This window comes from Telmatherina bonti, assembly GCF_933228915.1.
Source record: "Telmatherina bonti genome assembly, chromosome: 2".
Classification (NCBI taxonomy): Eukaryota; Metazoa; Chordata; class Actinopteri; order Atheriniformes; family Telmatherinidae; genus Telmatherina; species Telmatherina bonti.
Genome location: NC_136620.1, coordinates 43,186,100 through 43,208,056, shown reverse-complemented (window position 1 = coordinate 43,208,056; position 21,957 = coordinate 43,186,100). Strand labels below are relative to the sequence as shown.

General features: G+C 46.8%; 1 protein-coding gene across 1 annotated transcript in view; it reads left to right on the top strand.

The window, feature by feature from the left end:
- The window catches only part of sntb2 (syntrophin, beta 2), a 56,716-nt gene that overhangs the window by 20,402 nt on the left and 14,357 nt on the right, over nt 1–21,957 (top strand). Inside the window, exons 2-4 of the mRNA XM_079254218.1 lie at nt 6,764–6,989; nt 11,271–11,481; nt 15,745–15,887. Coding sequence (XP_079110344.1) covers nt 6,764–6,989; nt 11,271–11,481; nt 15,745–15,887 — 580 coding nt within the window. The remainder of the gene's footprint in view (nt 1–6,763; nt 6,990–11,270; nt 11,482–15,744; nt 15,888–21,957) is intronic.

The window sequence follows — 21,957 nt, the reverse complement described above, 5'->3', positions numbered from 1 at the left end:
CAGGACCCCTCCCACATACACTCACAGCATCTAGGTGGTCCAGGACCCCTCCCACATACACTCACAGCATCTAGGTGGTCCAGGACCCCTCCCACATACACTCACAGCATCTAGGTGGTCCAGGACCCTCCCTCCCACATACACTCACAGCATCTAGGTGGTCCAGGACCCCTCCCACATACACTCACAGCATCTAGGTGGTCCAGGACCCCTCCCACATACACTCACAGCATCTAGGTGGTCCAGGACCCTCCCTCCCACATACACTCATAGCATCTAGGTGGTCCAGGACCCCTCCCACATACACTCACAGCATCTAGTGTGTGTGGCTCCAAATAAAATCCTCACTCGGTTGCAGTAGTCTCCTCTGCACTCCTCTCGTCGTCATTAAATTGGAAGAACTTCTCAGCCGCCGTTGCCGACTTGAAAACCATATTCTTGTCCTTCCACCTCACCTTAAGCAACGCTGGGTACGCCAGGGTGTACTTAACATTGTGGCGCTGCAGCTTTTGTTTCAGTGCAGTAAAAGCCATTCTTTTCTCCGCCAGCTCTCTGGTCATGTCCAGGAATATGGACAGTCGGCATCCTTCCCAAACAAAGCCACGTTTCTCTTTAGCTGCATTAATCACCTTCTCCCTCGCCGACTATCGTAGAAAACGGGTCACCTGGGTCGGGGCGTGCGGTTAAAGCCTGGTGAACTCGCTCTATCTCAAACTCTGCATCAACCGCCCTGATGTCAAGCCCCTCCGCCAACATCTTCCTGACACAGTTCACAAGTGTCCCGTCAGCTCCAACAGTCTCTTTTAATCCAACGATTCTTACGTTATTCTGTTTGCTATGGTTTTCAAGAACTTGAATACGCTCCCACATCGCTTCCACCAACTCATGGCTCTTGCCCACAGCCGTCTGCAGATGGCCCGTAGTATCCTCAAGGCTGGAGACACGTGTCTCGGCCTCCTTAACCCAAACCTGCATTTCCGTCACCGCCGTTTTAAGTTCGGATGTTGTTACTTCGATTGTGGTAACATCGACCGCTACAGATTGTAATGTACCACTCATTTTAACTTCAGCCATCAAGTTAACATCATTTGAGGGAGGCTGGCTTTCTTCCTCACCACGTTGTTTAGGAGCGTTGCGCGTGTTCGTCTTTGGAAGAGATTTTGAAGACATGTCAATCTCTGCACAGCAATACGTTTCACTACAACACGACAGGGTCTTTCCAACAGCAGAGATGACAAATATTTTGTCGAAAGTGAGCCACACACTTAATTAATGATCAAAATAGAAAGTTGTAACGCGGAGAGATCTTAACCAGCTGCCATCTTGTTCGCGGCGCCCACGTGACTATTCTCTAAATGTTGGTTAGAATTCCTTGTTTACATTTTAACATAATGAAGTGTTTAATTTGTAAATCTTTATAGAAATGTTTCTTTGAAACATATGTTTGGCAAAGCTGCTCAAATGTAAAAAAAAAGTTTCCATCTTTGTAAAAGTCTGACAGTTTCTGTACACCTTAATCTGCCCAGACATCAGCTCTTCCTGCCTTAAAGCATGTGTTACCCCCATAGACTGAATATGAAAGATGAACGGAGCCTTCGGCAGTTAAAAGTGAAGCCTATGCAGAAGTGCATAAAACTGCAGTTCCCCCTTCATCCACTAGGGGCTGCAAAACAGAGCAAATCCCCATAGACTCCCATGTTAAAAAGACCAACTTCAGTTGACTGCGTGCTCCCAAGCAGAAGCTTCAACCCCCGTTTACTGTAGCACTACCAGCCCAACGCAACTCACCCAAAGGGAGCGCCGCCAAGCCTACAAAGGAATAACGTGCTCAACACAGCACCAACCAACAGCAACAAACATCCTGCCCCACACAAACAATCCGACAGAACACACCTACAGCGAAACACACTCCGCTGCCAAACAACACCAAAAACACAGCCGCACCGGCCACAAAACGCCACCAGCAGGAAACCCCCGCTACGTTAGTAGTCCACAACCCCATTCACAAAACCAAAGAGCCACCACGGCACACAAGATGGACGAGGCCCCAATTTGTCATGACCCGGCATGAAAGCCATAACAAAGACACAGTAGAATTACAACCAAAACTGGAACATAATTTATTAAAGCAAAATGCCCAACGAAACCAAAACGCTTGAAGGGATCAAGGGAAGGGGGCAAAAGTGGGGGGCTCAATTCTGCAACAGATGGCATATAAGGAGGACTGGCCAAGTGCTCCTTGTTGGCGGGATGAGCTACAGCTACCACTGTGAAAGAGGAAAAAACACAAGTAAGAAGGGAAACCAACCAAACCCAATCGGGCCGTCACAACCGTGTTTTCGTGTAGTAATGTGGTAGGGTTCTACCATCATTGTGGTAAACTAGTTAAATCATTAATGGGGACATTGAGTTGGTCAGTGAAACATCTTGGTCATGACGTCCACACTGAGATGGTCTGGGTCTAATCTGGTCTTTACTTGGAAGATGTTTGCCTGGACTCAGGCTTGCTGGTACATTTTGGGTCTGGCTCAGGGCGGAATGGTTTGGTTTGGTGAAGCCCGGTCTCTGTCACGTTTCCATAGCAACTGTAACCTGGCCTGGTAGGCCGGTATCGACGACAGATGCAGCTACGTAATGTTGCAAGGTCATCCCTGAACTTGGACTAAGAAGACCAGCCAGAACCAGAGAACGATGGACATCCAGTAGGCGGTCTACTTTCTCCTTTAGAATGAAATTTCCACCATCTTTTAAACCTGGAGCTGATCCACTCAGGAAGTGATGAACCCTTCCACCAATCAGGGAGCTGCAGCGTGTCAAGTTTTGGATCGATAACCCAATCCCATTGAAAAGGTCTCAACAAAGTAGGACGGTTCTGATGCCATATGATAGAACTCTTTCCAATTTTTGTATTTTGTAAATAGAAAACTGTGTCCTGACCCGAACAGTACCAACCTGGACCTGCTGGTAGGAACAGGCTCTGATTAGCCGCAGATTTGGTGGTTTTCACTTGGAACTGGACTTACTGGTCCTAAACTGCAACCTGAATGAGAAAAGGAATGGTGTGATGTGAGAATTTACTCATGGGGACTTGTGGTCCTGATATGGGATTATTTTATTCGGACGTGCAGATCGACATGAAAGGAGACGTCCAGGATGAGTTTCTGACCCTGCTGGGTGCCGTCCTACAGTCATTGATCTGGAACTCGTCAATACCAATGAAAAATCAGGAAGGATGGAGGGAGATGGAGGGGCATTCCTGGGGGGACCACCAGATTTTGGTGGTCTGAGGCGACGCCTTCCTTTCCGCTCTGCGATCATTACTCTGGTCGCTGTGATGAAGAAGTTTCCGGTTCACCTTGAACCACAAGTTTTCCCACAGCAAGACGTGTGAAGTCAGACTTCTCTCTTCATCCCGTCCGTCCTGCCGGTTTGACGGGAATTCATCCCGTCCTGCCGGTCTGACGGGAATTCATCCCGTCCGTCCTGCCGGTTTGACGGGAATTCATCCCGTCCGTCCTGCCGGTCTGACGGGAATTCATCCCGTCCGTCCTGCCGGTCTGACGGGAATTCATCCCGTCCTGCCGGTCTGACGGGAATTCATCCCGTCCGTCCTGCCGGTCTGACGGGAATTCATCCCGTCCTGCCGGTCTGACGGGAATTCATCCCGTCCGTCCTGCCGGTCTGACGGGAATTCATCCCGTCCTGCCGGTCTGACGGGAATTCATCCCGTCCGTCCTGCCGGTCTGACGGGAATTCATCCCGTCCTGCCGGTCTGACGGGAATTCATCCCGTCCTGCCGGTCTGACGGGAATTCATCCCGTCCGTCCTGCCGGTCTGACGGGAATTCATCCCGTCCGTCCTGCCGGTCTGACGGGAATTCATCCCGTCCGTCCTGCCGGTCTGACAGGAATTCATCCCGTCCTGCCGGTCTGACGGGAATTCATCCCGTCCTGCCGGTCTGACAGGAATTCATCCCGTCCGTCCTGCCGGTCTGACAGGAATTCATCCCGTCCGTCCTGCCGGTCTGACGGTATTTCATCCCGTCCGTCCTGCCGGTCTGACGGGAATTCATCCCGTCCTGCCGGTCTGACGGGAATTCATCCCGTCTGTCCTGCCGGTCTGACGGGAATTCATCCCGTCTGTCCTGCCGGTCTGACGGGAATTCATCCCGTCTGTCCTGCCTGTCTGACGGGAATTCATCCCGTCTGTCCTGCCGGTCTGACGGGAATTCATCCCGTCTGTCCTGCCGGTCTGACGGGAATTCATCCCGTCTGTCCTGCCGGTCTGACGGGAATTCATCCCGTCTGTCCTGCCTGTCTGACGGGAATTCATCCCGTCCTGCCGGTCTGACGGGAATTCATCCCGTCTGTCCTGCCTGTCTGACGGGAATTCATCCCGTCTGTCCTGCCGGTCTGACGGGAATTCATCCCGTCTGTCCTGCCTGTCTGACGGGAATTCATCCCGTCCTGCCGGTCTGACGAGAATTCATCCCGTCCTGCCGGTCTGACGGGAATTCATCCCGTCCTGCCGGTCTGACGGGAATTCATCCCATCTGTCCTGCCGGTCTGACGGGAATTCATCCCATCTGTCCTGCCGGTCTGACGGGAATTCATCCCGTCCTGCCGGTCTGACGGGAATTCATCCCGTCCTGCCGGTCTGACGGGAAGCTGATCAGCAGAAACGAGAACTTCCCCTGAAGACCAGAGTCCGCAGGAAACGAAGCAAAAATAAAGACCACGCAGGAAGCAGGTAAAGAACGCTCCATCTTCTTCAGGAAGAGGTTTTCCCAACACTCCCTGACTTATCTGTGGAAAAGTAACTGGACCCGTGTTGGTCCGGGCTTTGGTGGGAACTATAACTCATGACGGGGAACTTTGCAGTTGCTGGTTTTGGACTCTCTTTCAGACCTGTGAGGAGAAATTCCTACTTTGGGCCTGAAACTTCTGCTGTTTTGTTGTGTAGAGGCTCCGACGGCAAATGGCGCAGCTCGAACAACTGTCAGGATTTTGGATTTCTTTCCTTCTGCAGCTATCCCAGACCTCTTTGACTTCAACCAAACACACAAGGAAGGAAACTGAGTAGAAGCAGATGTGGATGGTCTTCACGCTGCCAAAGAATGACACAGCGGCGCGTCAGAACGCCACGGCAGCGAGGCGAGAGCATAATTACAGCATAGATGGAGAAGAGGCCTTCCAGTCAAACCATTTGGATCATTGTCTCTGAGATGCAGAAAGAACTGTTTTAACGCTGAATTAACAAAAACAATTCAGCATTCTTTTAAATACAGAATTTTAGTTATGCAATGATACTTGTTTTGTTTATTAGTGATATTTAATGTATATTTATAATTATTTAAGTCTTCTATAAAATATAGTTGTATCATTTTCTTTTCCCATTTCTCACAAAGGCGATCTTATATTAAAACATGATATTCATTTATATCATATATTTATTCTTTAGTAGTTTATGTCCTACCAGGACACTTAGTTTATGTCCTGGGAACAGACCAGTAACGTGACATTTTGCCTAAATGAAACGGAGCCAATGGCCTGCACATCGACTCATTAATGTGAGACAGGTGTGTTGGAGCAGGGAGACATGGAGAACCTGCAGGACTGAGGCCGCCATAGAGCCGTTTCATCGCTCTGCGGGACGTTCTGTCTCCACAGGGTCAGAGGATCCGCCGATGGAAAGAAGCTCAGAGCTACAATCTGGTCGCATATTTTCCTGTTCAATAAACAAACCTGAAGGAATCCCTGTACGCCTGTGTGTGCTGCTTAGATGTAGGACATGTACAAATGCAGATTCACTGACACATTTTTGCTTATTTCATGTCCGGGTATTCACAGTTTGCAGCAGTTTTCCTTCAACAAACACTGCACATGCAGATATTACCATAACCACAACTATCCAGAGTGGCGCTGCCTCAACGTCTTCATGGCTGTACTTGTAGGCGGGACATGTGATGTCAGAACAGCTGTAATGGGACTGAATGTTTCCAAAAGGTGATTTTACATTTAAATAGGAATTATATGAAGTTTAACAGTCTTTGTACGTTTAGTTTCACTCGCAGCAGAGAAAGATGAGTTGTGCTGTTTCCTCTCAGAGTGAAGCAGTGAAGAGGAAGATCTTATCCAGGAAATCTCCGCTCACTCAATCATTTCTGTAAGCCGACCGTTCCACTGTGGGCTGGTTCAGCAGCTTCCTCTGCAGAAAACCTTCACTAAACTAAAATTCAGTCTACATGCTGAATGAGCTCATCTCTGCAGACTGCTCTCAGGTTTCAGGCCAACCCACACTTCCCTCCTTCACCTCTTCGTTCTTCACAAGCTGAACATGAGCGCAGCGGCGCGAGGATACAATGAGGAGGTGAAATCCACGGAGGCCTCACTGGGGACGGGAGGCCACCGCCACATTTGGAAAGTTTGGGCTCACATCTGTAAAAGCAGCACATGTTTTTCTGAGATTGCGAGCCCATTTTCTGCTTTACAGTGGGACATGGAAGGCAGCAGGAAGAGCTGCCAGTAGGTTTAACTGGAGGAGACGTTGCCCAGGAGTCTTAGTTAATGGTGGATCAATACTGATCGCTGTGGCTCCAGCAGACCTCCATGTTGTGGACGGTCGGGCGTCATGATGCTCTTTCTGAGCAGAATGTTGTTTTGGATTTTCTGCTGATGAGCTGTAAACATGTGAAATAACTAACAGTGGCAGAAATGATGCAGTGCTACGGTCTGTATTCATGAAATCTTCTTTTCCTCCACAGTGAAGTACATCCGGGAGGTGTCCCCACTCTTCAAGAAGCCGTCTCTGGTGGCAGACCTGCCGTGGGACACCGTGCGGCCGCAGTCGCCTGGCTACAGCGGCAGCGAGGACTCTGGCTCGCCAAAGTACAGCAGCTCCTCTTCCTCCACTTCCAAAGACCGGAAGGTGATGAGCCTGAAGATGTGCTTCATCAGCAGGAACCTCACCATGCCAGATCTGGAGAACAGGTCTGGTTTTTCTTCCGGAACATTTAGAACAGGAACATTTTCTTATGTTAGTATCAAAACGGAATATTAAGGTTCAGAGTCTAAAAAACTGCCATCTAGTGGTAAAGGTGAGCATAGCATGTAGTGAATGTACAGTGGCTGTCAGAGGACAAAAAGATGTTTTCATGTGAGAGTGGATCTACTGGCCTCTGGATCATCTATGATGCACTGCACATGTGTACTGTCTTCTTCTGTGGTGCTTTTAGAAAGAAAGAGATAAAGAGAAAAAGAAAGAAGCTCAGTGTATCAGGAAATGTCCCTCAGCAGTCTAAACCTATAGCAGCATAACTAAGGGATGCTAACCATCCCTAGCTATAGGACTTATCAAAAAGATAAGTCTTCAGCCTAGTCTTAAAGGTGGGGAGGGTGTCTGCTTCCCTAACACTAACTGGGAGCTTATTCCATAAGAGAGGGGCCTGATAACCAAAGGCTCTGCCTCCTGCTCGGCTCTTTGAGACTCTAGGAACCACAAGTAAGCCTGCAGTCTGCGAACGAAGTACTCTGCTTGGTATATAAGGAACAATGAGGTCTTTGATATATAGTGGTGCCTGGTTGTGGAGGGCTTTATATGTAAGGAGAAGGATTTTAAATTCTATTCTAGATTCAACAGGCAGCCAATGAAGAGAGGCTAAAACTGGAGAAATATGATCTCTCCTGCTGGTTCTGGTCAGGACTCTGGCTGCAGAATTCTGGATCAGCTGAAGGCTTTTCAGGGCATATTTAGGACAGCCCAGTAATAGAGAGTTACAGTAATCTAGTCTCGAAGTAACAAAAGCATGAAGCAGTTTTTCTGCATCACTCTGAGACAGAATGTCCCTAATTTTGTCTATATTACGTAAATGAAAGAAGGCTGTTTTAGTAACCTGCTTAATATGTGGACCAAAGGACAGGTCAGGGTCAAATATTACTCCAAGGTTTCTCACTGTAGCACTGGAAGCTAAAGTAATGCCATCCAGGTTAATTACAAAACTGGAAAATTTAGCTCTGAGTTTTTCAGATCCAACGAGAATTACTTCAGTCTTATCTGAGTTTAAGAGGAGAAAATTTCTAGACATCCAAGTCTTTATGTCTATGAGACAATTTTGTAGCCTATTGGGCTGATTTGTTTCATCTGGTTTAAAGGATAAGTATAGTTGAGTATCATCTGCATAACAATGAAAGTTTATTCCATGTTGTCTAATAATTTTGCCTAAAGGGAGCATATATAGCGTGAAGAGTACTGGTCCAAGTACAGAACCTTGAGGAACTCCATGACTTACTGTAGTTTGGGAGGAGGACTTGTCATTTACATGAACAAACTGAAGTCTATCAGATAAATATGATTTAAACCAGCTTAACGCTGTACCTGTAATTCCAACCACCTGTTCTAGTCTCTGTAACAGAATGTTATGATCGACTGTATCAAATGCAGCACTAAGATCAAGCAAGATAAGTACGGACACAAGTCCTTTGTCTGAGGCCATAAGAAGGTCATTAGTAACTTTCACCAATGCCGTCTCAGTACTATGATGAGCTCTAAATCCTGACTGAAACTCCTCGCATAAATTATTTCTGCTCAGGTGGGCATGTAGCTGAGCTGAAACTATTTTCTCCAGAATTTTGGACATAAACGGGAGGTTAGATATAGGTCTATAATTTGCTATCACCTCTGGATCCAGAGATTGCTTTTTAAGTAAAGGCTTGATTACAGCAGTTTTAAATGATTGTGGTACATATTCTGTCACTAAAGACATATTGATAAGATTTAGTAGTGATGTATTAATTAAAGGGAAAATGTCCTTAAAGAGGCTCGTTGGGAGAGGGTCTAAGATACAGGTGGATGGTTTAGATGAAGCTATTATTTTAGTTAATTCAGAGGGTTGGACAGGACAGAAACTATTTAGACACAAGTCAGATCCTGGTTCTAAGGATGCTTCGGAGACCACAACAGGCTCAACATTATAGGTAGAAGGAAGAATATTGTGGATTTGATCTCTAATAGTATCAATTTTATTCCTGAAAAAATACATGAAATCATCACAGCTAAGTGAGAAAGGAATACATGGCTCCACAGCGCTCCGGCTCCTAGTAAGCCTAGCTACAGTGCTGAAAAGAAACCGAGGGTTGTTTTTGTTTTCCTCTATCAATGATGAATAATAAGCTGTTCTTGCCGTACGTAAGGCTTTTTTGTATACAATTAAACTTTCTTTCCAGGTTAAGTGAGACTCCTCTAGTCCTGATGAACGCCATCTGTTTTCCAAACGCCTTGATGCCTGTTTTAGAGCTCGAAGCTGGGAATTAAACCAGGGAGCCTTCATAATCTTACCTAATTTCTTCTTCTTTAGGGGAGCAACATTATCCAAGGTTGTACGCATTGAAGCTGTTATAGTATCAGCATGTTGATCAATCTGAGCAGGAGTAAGGCTTAAAGGGGGACTCTCAGTCATGCTAACACATGGTAGAGGTGAAAAAATTGATTCAATTGATTGTTTAAATTTTGTAATATTATTGTCTGATAAACATCTACTATAGTAGAATTTATTTTTGGTCAGTGAGTAATCAAATAAAGTGAATTCAAAGGTTAATAAGAAGTGATCGGACAAGACAGGGTTTTGAGGAAATACTTTGAGCTTATCAGTCTCAATACCAGATGTTAGAACCAGATCAAGAGTATGACCATGAGAGTGAGTGGCTCCATGGACATTTTGTGAAAACCCAATTGAGTTTAGAATAGAGCTAAAGGAAATGTTTAAACTATCATTTTCATGGTCAACATGAATATTAAAATCACCTAGTACAATGACTTTATCAGTAGTCAGCACTAACTCAGACAAGAGATCAGAGAATTCGGTCAGAAACTCGGAGTAAGGTCCAGGTGGGCGATACACTAATGCTAAAAGCAGCGGTTTCTCTGAATTCCATTTTGGATGAGATAAATTTAATGTCAGGAATTCAAAGGATTTATAGTTAGTTTTGAGCTTAGGACTAATTAATAATTCTGACTGAAAAGTAGCTGCAACACCTCCTGTCAATTTAGCGGACTAATAAAAGAGTCCATATTGCTAGATAAGAGAGCGGCTCCATCCAACGTGGGATGGATGCCATCTCTCCTAATAAGACCAGGCTTTCCCCAAAAAGCACTCCAATTATCTATAAAACCCACGTTGTTATCGGGACACCACCTAGACAACCAGCGGTTGAAGGATGACATGCAGCTGAACATGTCATCGCTGATTAAATTTGGCAAGGGACCAGAGAAAACTACGGAGTCCGACATGCTCTTGGCAAAGTTACACACCGAAGCAACATTAATTTTAGTGACCTCCGATTGGCGTAACCGGGTGTCGTTACCGCCGACGTGAATTACAATCTTACGGTATTTACGTTTAGCCTTAGTCAGCAGTTTCAAATACGATTCGACGTCGCCCGCTCTGGCCCCAGGAATGCATTTGACTATGGTCCCCGGTGTCTCTAGAGCCACGTTTCTGACTATGGAACTACCTATAATCAGGGTTTCTGCCTCAGCGGGTGTGTCACCGAGCGGGGAAAATCTGTTAGAAACGTGAACAGGTCGGTGGTGGCCAGTGGGTTTTGGTTTGGGGCTACGCTTCCGCCTGACCGTCGTCCAGCCCGCCTCGGCTCCCGGCTGCGCAGGAACTGCTGAGGGACGGCTAGGTGGGCTAGCTGCCCTGGCTGGTAGCTCCGCACTGGCTAATGGGGGCTTGCTGACTAACTGCTTCCCTAACTGAGTGCGGAGCTGGGCTTCTAACTCACAGAGCCTCGCCTCCAAGGCTGCCAAGCTGCTACACTTAATACACCTACCGTTATCACTAAAGGAGGCGGAGGAGTAGCTAAACATCAGACACACCGAGCAAGAAAAGGCAGGGGACCGGGGTGTGGGAAGAGAGCTAGCAGCCATGCTAAAACCGAGTGCTTGAGCTGTTTAAGTCAGTAAACAGAAAGCCAAAGATCCCAAAAATAAATGCAATATATAGAACAGTGGTTTGGGAAGATATTGTGCGCTAAAGTGAGTGGTTGGTTAACAATAGATAGAAGTTAGAAAGAAGTTAAAGGAGCCAACGGCTCATAGCAATCCGCAGTGACACACGCTAGGGAAACAGGAAATGACACAATACGTTACCGCAACGTCAGCACGTCCAGACAACCCCAACGCAGCAGGATCTGAAACCAGTCTTCTGCCCCCGGTAGGCGTCTTTAATCTTCCTCTCATGAAGCTAGAAATTATGTCTTTCTGCTCTAAAGGCTGCTGGAGCTGCATTCTCCAGATGGTCAGCACACTGTGGTGCTGCGCTGCAAAGATGGCTCCACAGCTAACTCCTGGTTCATTGCCATCCACACCAACATCACCGCCCTGCTGCCACAAACCCTGGCACACATCAACGCCTATCTGGGGGCTTCATCTGCAGCCTCCACACACCCCCACCTCAAACACATCGGCTGGCTGGCTGAACAGGTAGGTTTACCTCTTGATCAGCACAGACTATACTTAAAACAATGTGTGTAATCTGAAATAGGGTGGATTGCCCTCTCCGGGTCGGGAGTCAGGTCCTGCCTCAAGTGGAGGAGTTTAAATACCTCGGGGTCTTGTTCACGAGTGAGGGAAGGATGGAGCGTGAGATTGACAGACGGATCGGTGCGGCGTCTGCAGTAATGCGGACTCTGCGCAGAACGAGATCTCGTATACAGGCGGCTGAAATGAGTTTCCTCCGCAGGGTGGCCGGGCTCTCCCTTAGAGATAGGGGGAGGAGCTCGGTCATCCGGGAGGGGCTCAGAGTAGAGCCGCTGCTCCTCCACATCGAGAGGAACCAGTTGAGGTGGCTCGGGCATCTGGTCAGGATGCCTCCTGGACCTCCCTGGTGAGGTGTTCCAGGCACGTCCCTCTGGGAGGAGACCCCGGGGAAGACCCAGGACACACTGGAGGGATTATATCTCTCGGCTGGCCTGGGAACGCCTCGGGATCCCCCCCGCTGAGTTGGCAAATGTGGCTGGAGAGAGGGAAGTCTGGGCTTCCCTGCTTAGGCTGCTGCCCCCACGACCCGACCCCGGATAAGCGGCAGAAGATGGATGGATGGATGTTGGATGGATGGATGGATGATAAATGAATGATGGATGGATGATGATGGATGGATGATGATGGATGGATGGATGGATTATAGATGGATGATGGATGGATGTTGATAGATGCATGATGATGGATGGATTATGGATGGATGATAGATAAATGATGGATGGATGATGATGGATGGATGGATGAATAGATGGATGGATGATGATGGATGGATGATGATGGATGATGGATGGATGGATGATGGGTGGATGGATGGATAGATGGATGGATGGATTATAGATAGATGGATGGATGGATTATAGATGGATGATGGATGGATTATAGATGGATGGATGATGGATGATGATGGATGGATGATGATGGATGGATGGATTATAGATGGATGGATGGATAGATTGATGATGGATGGATGGATGATGGATGGATGATGATGGATGATGGGTGGATGGATGGATAGATAGATGGATGATGATGGATGGATGATGATGGATGATGTATGGATGATAATGGATGGATGGATGATGGAAGGATGATGATGGATGATGGGTGGGTGGATGGATAGATGGATGGATGATGGATGTTGATGGATGCATGATGATGGATGGATTATAGATGGATGGATGGATGATGATGGATGATGGATGGATGATGATGGATGATGATGGATGATTGATGGATGGATGATGATGGATGGATTTTGATGGATGGATGGATGGATGGATGATAGATGGATGATGATGGATGGATGGATAGATGGATGGATGTTGATGGATGCATGATGGATGGATTATAGATGTATGGATGGATGGATGGATGATGATGGATGGATGATAATGGATGATGATGGATGGATGATGATGGATGGATTTTGATGGATGGATGGATGGATGATAGATGAATGATGATGGATGGATGGATAGATGGATGGATGATGATGGATGGATGATGAATGGATGATGATGGTTGGATGAATGATGATGGATGGATGGATAGATGGATGGATGATGATGGATGGATGATGAATGGATGATGATGGTTGGATGGATGATGATGGATGGATTATAGATGGATGGATGGATGGATGGATGATGATGGATGGATGATGATGGATGGATGATGATGGATGGATGATAATGGATGATGATGGATGGATGATGATGGATGGATTTTGATGGATGGATGGATGGATGATAGATGAATGATGATGGATGGATGGATAGATGGATGGATGATGATGGATGGATGATGAATGGATGATGATGGTTGGATGGATGATGATGGATGATGGATGGATGGATGTTGATGGATGCATGATGATGGATGGATTATAGATGAATGGATGGATGGATGGATGATAGATGAATGATGATGGATGGATGGATGATGGGTGGATGGATGGATAGATGGATGGATGATGATGGATGGATGATGGATGGATGGATGATGGATGGATGGATGATGGATAGGTGATGGATGGATGGATGATGGATGATGATGGATGGATCGATGATGGATGGATCGATGATGGATGGATGGATCAATGATGGATGGATGATGATGGATGGATCGATGATGGATGGATGGATCAATGATGGATGGATGATAGATGGATGATGATGGATGGATGGATGATGGGTGGATGGATGATAGATGGATGATAATGGATGGATCGATGATGGATGGATGGATGATGGGTGGATGGATGATGATGGATGATGTATGGATGATGATGGATGGATGGATTATAGATGGATGATGGATGGATGGATTATAGATGGATGGATGGATGGATGATAGATGAATGGTGGATGGATGATGATGTATGATGGATCGATGATGATGGATGGATGATGGATGGATGATAGATGAATGATGGATAGATGAATGATGGATGGATGATGATGGGTGGATGGATGGATAGATGGATGGATGATGATGGATGGATGGATGATGGGTGGATGGATGGATAGATGGATGGATGATGATGGATGGATGGATGATGATGGATGATGTATGGATGATGATGGATGGATGGATTATAGATGGATGATGGAAGGATGATGATGGATGATGGGTGGTTGGATGGATAGATGGATGGATGATGGATGTTGATGGATGCATGATGATGGATGGATTATAGATGGATGGATGGATGATGATGGATGGATGATGATGGATGATGTATGGATGTTGATGGATGCATGATGATGGATGGATTATAGATGGATGGATGGATGGATAGATGGATGGATGATGATGGATGGATGGATGATGGGTGGATGGATGATGATGGATGGATGATGATGGATGATGTATGGATGATGATGGATGGATGGATTATAGATGGATGATGGATGGATTATAGATGGATGGATGTTGATGGATGCATGATGATGGATGGATTATAGATGAACGGATGGATGGATGGATAGATGATGGATGATGGGTGGATGGATGGATAGATGGTTGGATGATGATGGATGATGATGGATGGATGGATGATGGGTGGATGGATGATGGATGGATGATGATGGATGGATGGGTGATGGATGGATGGATCGATGATGGATGGATGGATCAATGATGGATGGATGATGATGGATGGATGATGGATGGATGGATGATAGATGGATGATGGATGGATGATGATGGATGGATGGATGATGGATGGATAGATGGATGATGATAGATCGATGATGGATGGATAGATGGTGTGTGTGTGTGTGTGTGTATGTCAGCACGGAGGTTCAGACACCAGATACGCATTTAGATGAAAGGATTTGTTGAAGGGACGGTTGGTGCTCCTGCAGGGTTTGTTGAAGGGACGGTTGGCGCTCCTGCAGGGTTTGTTGAAGGGACGGTTGGCACTCCTGCAGGGTTTGTTGAAGGGACAGTTGGCGCTCCTGCAGGGTTTGTTGAAGGGACGGTTGGCGCTCCTGCAGGGCTTGTTGAAGGGACGGTTGGCGCTCCTGCAGGGTTTGTTGAAGGGACGGTTGGCGCTCCTGCAGGGCTTGTTGAAGGGACGGTTGGCGCTCCTGCAGGGTTTGTTGAAGGGACGGTTGGCGCTCCTGCAGGGTTTGTTGAAGGGACGGTTGGCGCTCCTGCAGGGTTTGTTGAAGGGACGGTTGGCGCTCCTGCAGGGCTTGTTGAAGGGACGGTTGGCGCTCCTGCAGGATTTGTTGAAGGGACGGTTGGCGCTTCTGCAGGGTTTGTTGAAGGGACGGTTGGCGCTCCTGCAGGGTTTGTTGAAGGGACGGTTGGCGCTGAAGCAGCTGGCTCACAGGGAAATCTGGGGACACTGAGACAAGTTACAGCTCCAGTCCAACATCCAGAAAGATCAGTAAACTGGTGATGGTCAAACACAGGACATCTACTGTGGACAATCTGGTGGAGACAAAGCGTTTAGAGTTCTGAACACAGGTGAGACGTTCCTGGAAGAACTCAGGTGGGGGTTGAATCAGGCTGGACGGTGGAGACATTTTTCAGAAACGTAGGTCCTGATGTCTGGAAATGACCTGCAGATTTTGCTGAAGTCCAGACAGAAGCTGCAGCAGAATAAGGCGTTACAAACCGCGGCTATGCAGGTTTACTGTTGACAGTTTATTAAAACCTTTTCCACATGTGACTGACGTGCCGGCTCTGCTGCAGGTCCAGCTGGAAGGTGGTCGGCAGCAGCACCGGCCCGTGGTGATGGCGCTCACAGAGAAGGACATCCTGCTGTTCGAAAATGTCCCCTGGAGCCGAGAGTCATGGGCCGTCCCCCTGTTGACCCATCCGCTGCTCGCCACCAGGTAACCTCAGCAGGACCACAGCGTTTCTGACTGGCTGTGTATAAACCCCCTAAACTTCATAAAAATAGACATTGATAAAGCTTCATGATAGAAAATGGAGCAAATAAAAGTTTTTCTATCTGTCTCAGGCCTGCAGGGTTTTAGATAAACTAAATAAAAAGTCAAATTATATTAAAGTGTCTCTGTACGAGTTTGTCAAAGTAAAATATTGTGAAGAAGTGTGGCATTAATTTTTAATAATTCATGCATCAGAGGGTGTCGTGGAATTTATCCGATGAGAAATAAATCTATAAATCAACTGTTTTCTGTTCAATTTATTGGGCATGTACAGATGTTGCGGGCGAGAGGTCTCGAGAGCTCTGCCCCTGCTCAGAGTGCTACAGAGTTCTTTAAGCATACACAAACAACCTTTGCCTGGCAGCACTAGTCAAAACAACTGCTAGCTTGGAGATAACGACAGTCAAAGCTGAAACAGGCCTTGAACAGAACACTTAGTTTTATGCATGAATCTACTAAAGCAAGCTTACTGAACTATTCTAACTATGCAGAATATGTATCTTGTACTACTTAAAAGAAACTTAATAAATGAGTAACATATTAAAACTACACTATACGCATAATTCCACCACATTCCCCCCTTTTGATCCTTTCAGGATCAACACAAAAGAAACACAATTCACAAACATAACAAAGCAACAAAACAAACCCATAAAATAACACTAACTACCCAAAGAGATGCATGAAACTAAAACATCAGAATTGTTACTCCTGGCAGGGTTGAAGAAAATCCGTCATAAAACATCCTGAAAGGAAAAACACTCACGTGTCAGAGTCAGAATCAGAAAAGCCATCACTATCAAAAAAGAAGGAAAAATGATCAAAGAGAGGGAGATCCGAAGCAGGAAGAGAGTAATAAACAAGCCGAGGAATGCGACATCCTAAGGCAGAGGTCAATCAGCCCAACCAACAAGGCTCTGATACACGGGACGACACAGCAAACACAGAACAAAAAGGGCAGCAAATACTGCAATGGAACCCCAATAGCGTTGACGTAGGCAGAAGCAGCTGAGTCGTCAGGATGAACAGAGTGCCTGGACCGAGTGACCGGATAAGGGGGCAGATGGGAAACCCAGGAAGACAGCTGTAGGCAAGAGAAGGGTGACAGGGGCATATATACCAGCCCACTTCGATGGCAGCACGCCCCTAAGAACCAGACCACCGTACCACCACCAAAGGCCGGCGCAGGCCACAGAAAATTAACAGCATAAACACTGTCACACCAAGCACGGACCAAAACCAGAACCCGGAGAGGAGCTCATGAAGCAAGTAAAATCTCGCTTCGTCACACCTGAACCAGAGAGGAGGGGACTGTGTGCGGGTAACAAGGAAAGGAACATCCAAGGAAATACATATCTGAAAGGGATAGGGTTTTCAGAAGAGAGTAAACAATCATACAGGTGGAGTCAAACTCAGGTGGAGGGGTAACTACATGCAGCACAGGTCTGGGCCCCAGGCAGACCACACAGGCAACTCCAACAAACACTTCTACCTGCTCAGCCAGCAATAACCAATTATTACTCTGAGCAGACATGCCAGTCATCATCTCAAAGCAATCATCCACTCACTTCTCAAGTTCAGACTTGGAACCCGGGAAAAGACCTACAACAGGGAAATCAGCATAGGACTCAGCCAAGCTACGAGGCGACGACGCAACATCACTGCAAAGAGAAAATCTTCTAACAGGTCCCGGCGAGGGCCCGGAACATACACAAATAACCTCACATGACAACAGGAGTTACTAAAAGTACCACCCCGATATCGGCTAGGAGGAGGATACTGCAAAAGGGGCTCAGAGGTAGTGTTAAACGTGAACACCAAAGTAGCCTTAGTCAGGTCAAATTTCAACACACAAGACCACCTGCGACAGTTCTTATTATCCACGTAGGAGGAAGGAGACCAGTCAGTTCCAGTTTAGGAAAAAATGGTCCCCCAAGTAGACGCAGAAGTGGAATCAGAAAAACACCACTGGTAACTGGTCCACCGATCACCATGCCATCCAAAGAACCAGAGCACACACATGGCGCATGTATCATAATGACAGAGTAGACCGCACAGGGGCTCCTCAGAGTGCTAGCAGGGAAATACATGACGGCGCGTCTACCTGTTAGAACCACAGACTGTATAAAGAGATGGACGGGGTCTCCGTGACGTCACCCATAGGTTCCTGAAAAGCCGAATTGAAGCTCGGTGGGCGGTTCCTACCGTCGCCATGTTGGTAGCGTCATGCGCGTCGTCTCGCCCGGAAAACACAAACATGGGCAAAGAGGTGGAGCTGAGAGGGGGGCTGTGAGCGTCATGGCGGATGATGGACATCGAGTGAACTCTGAGGCTTCTGTAGCTAAAAGCTAACCGAGCTAACCCCGAGATAACGGGAGCTACCCAGCTAACGGAGGTAAGCGGGCTAAAGCTAAGTCACATTGATGACCGGCTAAAAACCGTGGTTGTTCTATGTCCTTCATCCTTGAAGCCAGAGATTGGTACCTGTCAATAAAAAGGACCCCCATGGGAACAAGGTGACATGGGTGGTCCCAGCATTGACGTTTGAAGCTTCTCATCAGTACAAAGTCTCCAGGCTGAAGTAAACGGAGCTGCTTAGACGCAGGTTCAGGAAGGTCTGCAGAAACCTGAGAGCAAATGCCTGAAAAGGTTCACATGAGATCAGCACAGTATGTTAAAACATTACTATCACACAGGGTCGTGCCAGGAGGGGGAGCCTCGGAGGGGCCCATGCCCATTCGGGTGGACCTGCAAAAAGAATCTACGGGGGGACCAATTTGGTCCTCCCCTTTTACGCATGCGCATGGACAACAGCACGAGAGGAAGTGCTTTGGTCCAAGAGGCCTGAAAAGGCCTGAGAGAGACCAAGGAGGAAATCTCTCCATCTGTGGGCCGTGAGAGAAAAGAGGAAGTGAGAGGCTGTAAAAGGAGGGTGGATCAGAGACGCAGCCTTCATCTGCAGGAGAGTCACCTGTAGAGACAGGGTCAGAAGAGTTAGTGCACATGTGCATACAGCAACCTGTCAGGGGAGCAAAATGGCAGAAAGAAGGGAGTCAATAAGGCGACGGTAACGAACTGGGACACCATCAGATGTCAGGAAACCACAGTGTTTCCACAGCGCTCCAAAACCCACACCTGGGTCTGGGTTCTGAGAGCGGAGCCATCAAGTCAGGGTCAACTCGAGGTCGGTCAGAGAGGTCAGGTCTGGGGGTGCAGAGGATGGCCAGTCCAGCCACACAGTCATGGTGTCATCGGCAGGAGCGGGGAGTAGAGAGGCTGGATGTAGGACCCGACAGTCAAATCAGTAATAAAAAACATCCAACACTGATGTTAAAGATGATTTCATCCACTACAACAAGACCCACACACACACACACACACACACACACACACACACACACACACACACACACACGTGCACGTGCACACACTCACCCACACACACAGCAACACCTCCTTCTTGAGAACGTTTTATTTTTCACTGTTACACACACTTCTCCACTGGACTTAACACAAATGTGTGTATCAGAAAAGGCTATGGCTAACGGTTTAGCATAACTAGCTTAACCTTGGAAAGACCAATATCATCCCAGATGATCGGCCTCACGTTTATGGTATTTTGAAGACCTACAGGGTACAAATATTTGTTTGTTGAGCATGTTGAGCCAGAGAACGGGCTGTCTCCTGGCAGCCTTCACAAGAGTTGCTTCCCTTCGTCAAATAAAAGCACTTGATGTGAAATTAATAGGACTAACTTAGTCAGATCAGGCCTAACACACCGGGCTGTCAGCAAATAAAAACATGGAGGATTCCAACCTTTCCTGATATTTTTCTTCGATTGGTCACATTGCACCTGAGTGGCGTACACCGAAGCCAGGAAATTACCACCTTATTTATTGTTATACAGTTAATGCAGCCTTATGTTGTCTGGGCTGAAAATTTAGAAACGTACACAGCCGGGAATACTCAGAGATCATCTGTGTGCTGTCTTTAAACAGGTTTGCCACCGTAACAGCCTGCCTGGTGCATGTTTTGTCAGAGACACTGAAGATAAATGTTTTGTGATAAGGCACAGCTAGAGATGTAGAGCGTGCCAGAAGTTGTTTTGTCTGTAAGAACTGATGTTTTGCTTCACAGCAGCAGAGCAGAGAAAATACTGGGACCTTGTTCAGTTGCAAAAGTCTGCAGGACTGCAGAACTTTGTATGCATGTTCAAAGTGTAGTATGAAGCTAAGCAGAAATAATGAAAATGTTTGATCTCTGGTCTAATTGTATGGCCTGGTCATGTGGATACAAGGCCAGGAATATATGTAGGTGTGTATAATCATTCAGCTCGGACCACTCGGTCTGCTCAGGAATCAGATCCACTACAGTCACCACGCCCCCCCCCACCAATCAGCATACAAGCAGAAATTCATGCCAGGAAGTGCCCAACACATGTCTATTAAAGCTTCCTGGTAGATAAATCAGGTTCATATGTGTAATTAATAAAGACTGACATGTAAAGGATCAGAGAGGGGGGCAAAGGTTCCAGGAAGCAGATCCAGGTTTTCCACAGAGAACTGAGTGAACACAACCGTCTTTCTGACAGAATCAGGGTGCAGCTTATTCCAGAAAACATCATCTGACTCTGTAGTCGGGGTGGGACTCGTGCTGCCTGCCGGCCACATCCGTTAGTCTTTTACTTCCAGAAAATCCCACAGTCAGTCCGAGGACAAGGAGGACCCATCATTTCCAGAGGTCAAAGGTGAAAACCAAGCCCACATGTCCCCCATAAAATCCATATCCACACTGTTCACAGTCACAACCAGCAGGGCTCTGCCAGACCCTCTGGTTCTGGGATCCCCGGGCCCCATCAGCAGCGGCCGGGTCCCTGCAGTCACATCTGCATATCTGGTCCTGTTCCAGGACTCAGAGCTGACACAGGAGGGAGGTGGAGTGTTGCAGCATGTTGTAGGGACTGTTTCTGCTCCAGTGTCCTGACTGACAGCATGTGTGACAAACAGAACTCTGCAGTGGTCCAGACCAAAACTTTCCCTTCCCCAGTCCACCCCCTGAATCCCCCTCGGGCATGATAGACATGTTGGGGTCCCTGTGGAGACCATGGTGCATGCTGACAAGGGTTAAAGGGGCGGTGAGCTGCCGTGGTCGACGTCGTGCAGCAGACGAGCTTCTGAGGCTGCATCTGAATCATTTAGTCATGTGATTATAGTCTCATAATTATAATGTTCTTCTGTTGAATACTGTTAAACATATCATGTGGACCATGTTCTGTGCTGTGAAAATCCTGGACTTTGGATCATAACTGTATCTGTGTGAGACTATAGTGGCAGTGGATCCATAAGTCGGTGTTTCCCTGGGAAAGCTGAACATGACCTCGCCAAGAAGATAACGCAGCTTTAACACATGAAGATGATGTTGGTGTGCCGTTCCTGTTTTAAAGCTTGAGATCTCTCTCAGCTGGGTATTTAACAAGCACAGCCCAAAGTCGTTCTCCATTTATTTTCAGTCAACGTCAGTTTATTTAGTCATAATAAACATAAAAATAACTGTAATCTTAAAGAAACAAAAGTCATCATTTAATGTCTGAAAGGGATTAAACAGAAGCCCATCCAGTCCACGCAATGCACACCAACCCAACAGAATCAGCTCCCAACGCCACACATCACGTCCCTCATCTTTCGGTTTATTCTTTACTTCATCCAATGTGTTGTTACAACTAAAAATGCTGTGTACATTCCTGCCGCATTGATATGAGTTAAACTGCACGCATGGCCAGGAAAAAATCAGTCGCAACAGACTTCTCTCAGTATCGGTGAGGACGCTAGCAAGTGACAATCATCCATGCACAAAATTAGCTGTGATGAGCCCGGACACAACACTTTTTTTTCCTTTTCTTATATATATATATATATATATATATATATATATATATATATATATATATATATATATATATATATATATATACACACACATATATATATATATACACACACATATATATATATAT